At 41.4% G+C, this 6,678-nt stretch overlaps 1 protein-coding gene across 1 annotated transcript in view; it reads left to right on the top strand.

Annotated features, from left to right (window-relative positions):
* FSTL1 (follistatin like 1) overlaps window positions 1-6,427 on the top strand; it is a 68,754-nt gene extending 62,327 nt beyond the window's left edge. Inside the window, exons 10-11 of the mRNA XM_023214332.2 lie at window positions 749-825; window positions 3,715-6,427. Of these exons, the coding sequence (XP_023070100.1) occupies window positions 749-825; window positions 3,715-3,759 (122 nt within the window). The 3' untranslated portion in view covers window positions 3,760-6,427. The remainder of the gene's footprint in view (window positions 1-748; window positions 826-3,714) is intronic.
* The last annotated feature ends 251 nt before the right edge of the window (window positions 6,428-6,678 follow it).

The raw sequence follows: 6,678 nt of genomic DNA, 5'->3' as shown, positions 1-6,678 counted from the left end.
AAAAAAAAAAAAAAAAAGATGGAAGCCAAGTGGAGGCAGAGCCAAGGGAAACTGCTGTGAGGGGAAGGTTGATAGCAATGTTTGGAAGATACATCCTAACAGTGTTTCCTAATGGTCAACATTCTTCTTGATAAGCAGAGATTTCATCCTAAACATAGTGAATCAGCATTTGCAAAAGAGCAGCTTGGGAACCTGTGTAGTTTTTGTTTATCACTGCAAGTTTGAGAAACATTGCTAGATGAAATGGTTGTCAACCCTGGCTGCACATTAGAACCAACCAGAAAGACTTGTAAAAAATGTACTGGTGTCCAGGTCCCACCTCACATCAATTAAATCGGAATCTCTGAAGGTGGAACTAGACAGCTGTCTTTTCAAATGATCTCCAGGACATTTTGATGGTATGTGAATGGTTGAGAGTCATTGTCTCAGAGGAATCTCCTGTGTCAGGATCCAGGTTTTTACCATAACTTCTTTTGCAGGGCCAGCTTCTGGCAGGGATGTGCTAAGCAGTTAAAGGAACAAAAGCCAGAGAGGAGTTGGGATAGATTGCTTTGTTACAGTGTGTTACCTTGGAGGTATCAATTACACAGGGCCCCTTCATGCCTTCATACTTAGAAAATGTGGGTAATTCACCTCTCCTTCCGCAAGTTAAATGGGAGATGAATTGAGAGCCTCTAGGTAGATCTTGGCGGATTCCTCACTGGCTTACCACAGCTGCCACTGCTCTGAGCTTTGGTTCTTCTTGCAGGAAAGAATCAGAAGGGGGCCCAGACCCAGACAGAGGAGGAGATGACCAGATACGTCCAGGAGCTCCAGAAGCATCAGGTGAGTGGTAGCCTCCATGCTGGTTCAGGTGTTGCTATTGCCATCAGGCCCTATACCACTCAAACACTGCCCAGTGCCCCAGGAGACCAAGGATGCACACTCTGTTCAATACAGTAGATCTTGAGTGATACCCCATCACCTGTACTATCAAACTGTAATACAGACAGTTTCCTGATGAAGTCCTCACAGGGCCCAGTAGGTCTCAACAGGTATAGGTTACAGCTCAGTGAGTGGATGCATAAGGCAAAATCAGGCAGGTGGTCATTTGCAAATGAGGTGGAAGTGGTTTGCAAATGAGCATCGTTTAAGGAAGTGTGTATCCTGTCATGACCAGTGTCCAGACCCAAAGACTGTGAGCTCCTGAAAGCAGGCTCTGTAACTTGCTCATCATTGTACCCTCTCAGTCTCACAGGGCCTGGTATGTAGTCAGCACTCAGTGAGTATGAAAGTAGTGGATTGGGGCCACAGCAGAAAGGATTTAAGTTCAACATCAGTCTGGCTAGAAAATAGCCTGGGGTTAACAAAGAGTCTCCTTCCCAGGGACTCAAGAAGATAATAAGAACATTGTTCAGGTTCTATGTCATTAAGTTAAAGGCTTCCTTGAGGAAAGAGTTCTTAGCAGAATAGTGATCCTCTGACATACTGTGGAACTGTTGAACTCCTGGCCCATCCTCCTACTGGCTTATTATACAGTCTTAATACAGGATATTGCACCTTCCATTACCTGTCTGTAGACCAAATGTAGTAGTATTAGCCTTCTGTCTGACATAGAAGTTTTTAAGGAATGTAATGGTCATAAGAACTGCTAAACTATTGATATGAAATATTTGACATGAGCAAACAGAACTATTACTATTAATAGTAATTGCTCATATCTATTGATCATTCTCGATGTGCATTTTGTCATCATTGTTACTGATAGTATAGAAATCTCATGTCAGTTGTTTAAGCAGAAGCAAAAGCTTCTAGATTTTTGCTTTTTCAGATTTCACCAGTCTTGAGTCTCCAAATGAGTTCAATCCCATGAAAGAGAAAAAAACCTTCATAGGAATTACTTTCGTCTAGGATAGAGCAGTTATCAGACAGTACGGAGTGAATTATAATAGCTAATATGTTTAAGTTTCTGTGTTTGATGTGAGTCCCCTCAGATCTGATACTGAGGCAAGGATGCAAATACACATAAGTTTATTTGGGAAGCAATGCCAGGAAACACCAGGGGGAGATTTGGGAAGTGAGTCCAGGAAGGGAAGGAAGTAATAAAGAGTGTGTATTCACGCATGTTACCACTGTTAACAAGTGGCTCTTAATGCTCTTGGGGATCTCTGGGAATGGAGTAACAGTGCTTGAGTCGGGATGAAGCTGGGCTGTTTCTACAAGAACTCCCATCAGCCACTGGCTGAGGGCTTCTACTGGGAAACAATAATTCCCTGGCATTTGTGGCCTACCAGTGTGTGTGGACAGAGTAGGCTACAGCAGCCAGAGAAAGGCGTCAGGCAGAGATGCAGGTGCTGGCAATAGGTAGGAAGTCGTGCCAGTGTGCACCGAAACATTAAACACAAAGGGGCTATGGATGGAACACCAGCAGTGTCTGCTAGATATCAGTCACTGTTGTCAGGTTTTTAAAAATTTGTTTCTTTGATTGAAATATGATTCACATAGCATAAAATTCACCCCTTTAAAGTGTATATTCCTAAGATTGTCAGTCATCTCACTACTATCTTAATTCCAGAACATTTTCATTATCCCAGAAAGAAATCCCATACCCATTAGAAGTAACCCTCCATTCTCATCTTCCTCCAGCCCTTTGCAACCACTAATCTACTTTCTAACTATAGATTTTCCTGTTGTGGATATATTACAGTGATATCATACAACAATATAGCCTTTTCTGTCTTTGACTTAGCATAATATTTTCAAGGTTCATTCTCACAGTATGAATCAGTACTTTTTTCCTATTTATGGCTGAGTAACATTCCATTATATAGATATACCACATGTTGTGTTACCCATTCATCATTTAATGAATATTTAGGTTGTTTCGATTTGGGGGCTCTGATAAATAAAGCTGTTAGGAACATTTTCGCACAAGTTTTTGTGTGGACACATGTTGTCAGCTCTCTTGGGTATTTACCTAGGAGTGGAATTGCTGGATCATACACTGACTCCATGTTTAACCTTTGGAGAAATGGCCAAATTGGTTTCCAAAGCTACTGCACCATTGTACATCTTCACCATAGAGTTCCAATTTCTTCACATACTCACCAGTGGTTTTGTTATTGTTATTTTTTATTTTAGCTGTCCTAGCAGGTGTGAAGTGGTTTTGATTTGCATTTCCCACGTGATTAATGATGTTGTTGAGCATCTTCTTATGTCCTTATTGGCCATTTTGTGCCAGGCACTGTTGTAAGAGATGGTACTTTATTACTGTGGTTTTGCAGTTGAAGACATTGAGACACAGAAGATTTCACAATATGCCCAAGGTCACCCAAAAAGTAGCACAGCTCGTTGAAGCTCAGGCAGTCTGTCTCTAGAACCTGTTGTACTTAATTAACACTTCTTTGGACTTGTTGGATTCAGAACGTCTTGTAGCATTTCCATTTAACATCATTTTCTTCATTCTTAAAATGGGAACCATAATGTCTGATCTGCTTGTTTCATAGGAGTCCAAATGGAGTCAGCTTGATTCAGTAGACAGCCCCTGCATGACCATATCATGAATAGGCCATAGTTCTTGTTCTCAAGTTGTTCATTGTCCACGGAAGAGCCAGACAAGTAATCAACTAAAATTCAGCATAAGCTTGTAAATGCCAATGCTATATAGTCTTGAAGAATAAATGCCAACAGTTGTTTAATATTTCCATGACGCCTATTTTCTCTTACATCTCAAAGGAAACAGCTGAAAAGACCAAGAGAGTGAGCACCAAAGAGATCTAATGAGGAGGCACAGGATAGTGTCTGGAGCCCAGCATCTTCTCTTCCACTTCAGCGCTGAGTCCAGTATACACGAGTGTCTGCTACAGTCGCCAAATCACCAGTATTTGCTTATATAGCAATGAGTTTTATTTTGTTTATTTGTTTTGCAATAAAGGAGATGAAGGTGGCTGGCTAGGAGGGGAAGGGCCACAGCCTTCATTTCTAGGAGTGCTTTAAGAGAAACTGTAAACAGTGCTCTGGGGCCGTTTAATAAGGAAACTGCATCACAATTGAAAGAGGAACAAACCCAAATCTGAACCTCTTTTGAGTTTACTGCATCTGTCAGCAGGTTACAGGGAGTGCACACAATGCCAGAGAGAACTTAGCAGAGTGTCCCTGGAGGAGAGGTTTGGGAAGTTCCACAGAGAGGAACGCTCTCTGCTTCCAGCCTCTTTCCACGGCCGTCAGCATGGCAGACCTCCAGCATCCACGCATCTCTTGGTCCCAGTTACTTCCTCTAGATACATAGCCATCCTGCTAGTTAACCCAGTGTCCCTCAGACTTAGATGGAGTTTCTGGGAGAGTACACCCAAATGATGCAGATACTTGTATACTTTGAGGCCCTTGGCAACCTAACCAAATTTTAAAAATACTTTTTACCAAAGGTGCTATTTCTCTGTAAAACACTTTTTTTTTTTTTTTGGCAAGTTGACTTTATTCTTCAATTATTATCATTATATTATTGTTTTTTAATATTTTATTTTCTTGACTAGGTATTAAGCTTTTTTTTATTATTTTTCAGTAGTCCCACCACTTCATAGGTGGAAGGAGTTTGGGGTTCTTCCTGGTGCAGGGGCTCAAATAACCCGGATGCCCCCACCCTGCCACATACTAGATGCAGCCCATAGTTGGCCCCCCAGCTTCCAGCAGTCCACTCTCTGCCAGAGGAGCAAGGGGTGCATTAGACCGAAGCTAGAGGAGGAAGCATCTTCATAAAAAACTTTCAAGATCCAAACATTAATTTGTTTTTATTTATTCTGAGAAGTTCAGGCAAGTCAGTATTCCCAAGGATGGAGATAAGTACAGCCAAGCAGGCTGAGGATATCCCAGCCTACCAATATGCTCATTGGCCTACAGCTAACTAGGAGATTGAGTTGGCCCTGTCTCTTCTTTTTTTCTGTACCTCACTTTCTTCAGTGAGCTGGTAAGAATGCACTAGCCTTTTGATTTGATAAGTTATAAATTCTGTGGTTCTGATCGTTGGTCCAGAAGGGGAGATAGGTTCCTGTGATTTTTCCTTCTTCTCTGTAGAATAAATGAAATCTCGTTGTTAGAACAGGAAATATCAGATGGCCAAAAACAAGGTGACCAAATTTGATCTCAGCCTGGTGACGCTACAGGTTGTGCTGTGATACAGAGTCCTCATGGGTAAAGCAGGAAGAGAGTGGGAAAGGGAACCACCCCACTCTGTCTTCATATTTGCATTTCATGTTTAACCTCCGGCTGGAAATAGAAAGCGTTCCCTTAGAGAGGAGGATAAAAGAAAGTTTTTAATTCTACAGGGGGAAGAAAATGGAGATTTGATCCTAAAACTGTGACTTGGAGAGGTCAGTCATTTACAGTTAGTCTCGTGTCTTTCGACTTCTGTGATAGTTAACCCCACTCACTACCCTGTTTAAGATGCATTTGGAATACCAAAGATTAAAGCCTTGACATATGATCTCACTTGTAGAAAGCAGATTAAAGACCATCAGAAGGAAATTATTTAGGTTGTAATGCACAAGCAACTGTGAGAAACTGTTGTGCCAAAAATAGAATTCCTTCTAGTTTTCCTTGTTCTTATTTGAAAAGAGAAAATTCCACTTTGTTTAGCATTTTAAGCTTTTGTGTATCAATCCCATCTAAAAACTCTTCAAACTCCACTTGTTCAGTCTGAAATGCAGCTCCCTGTCCAAGTGCCTTGGAGAACTCACAGCAGCATGCCTTAATCAAAAGTTTTGCCAGCCCTTGGACACTATGGGAGGAGGGCAAGAGTATCAGTTTGTTAAAAGCAAAAAACCACAGTGTCTCTTCACTAGTCATATTTAGAACAGTGGTTACCATCCAAGACTACTCTATCCTGCAACATTGAACTCCCAAGAGCAAATCCACATTCTTCTGCTTCTGTGTAAATAGGGCAGCTGTTGTATATGCCATAGAATCACATGATCTGAGGACCATTCATGGAAAGCTGCTAAATAGCCTAGTCTGGGAAGTCTTGCATAAAGTTTTACATGGAGCAAACAGGATTAAATCAGGTTTAGTTCCTTCGGCCCTCTAAAGGCATAGGGCTTAGCCTGCAGGCTTCCTTGGGCTTTCTCTGTGTGTGTAGTTTTGTAAACACTATAGCATCTGTTAAGATCCAGTGTCCGTGGAAACCTTCCCACATGCCGTGACTCTGGACTCTCAGTTTTTGAAAGCAGGGTTCCCCTGCCTGCTAACAAGCCCACGTGGACCAGTCTGAATGTCTTTCCTTTACACCTATGTTTTTAAATAGTCAAACTTCAAGAAACAATCTAAACAAGTTTCTGTTGCATATGTGTTTGTGAACTTGTATTTGTATTTAGTAGGCTTCCATATTGCATTTAACTTGTTTTTGTAACTCCTGATTCTTTTCGGATACTATTGATGAATAAAGACATTAAAGTGATAGTTTTATTGGTTTCCTTTCCCCCAATTAAGGCCCAATAAAATAAAGTTGTGAGAACATTACCCATTTACTTCTTAAGAGTGGATTGGAGTTTCAGGAGCCTTACAAAGGACTGAAGAGTTTCCTGGGACTACAGCTTGGATGGAAAGTTTACTCGGGGACTGGTAGAACAAGTTTCTTTGAAAGGATCATGGATAGTGGGTCTGGAGTAGAAGGTGATGACAAGTCAGAGAGTGTCTTAGTCCCTTCAG

Source organism: Piliocolobus tephrosceles, chromosome 2 (genome assembly GCF_002776525.5).
Source record: "Piliocolobus tephrosceles isolate RC106 chromosome 2, ASM277652v3, whole genome shotgun sequence".
Classification (NCBI taxonomy): Eukaryota; Metazoa; Chordata; class Mammalia; order Primates; family Cercopithecidae; genus Piliocolobus; species Piliocolobus tephrosceles.
The sequence above is the reverse complement of the archived record's forward strand: the minus strand, read 5'-3'. Positions and strand labels throughout refer to the sequence as shown.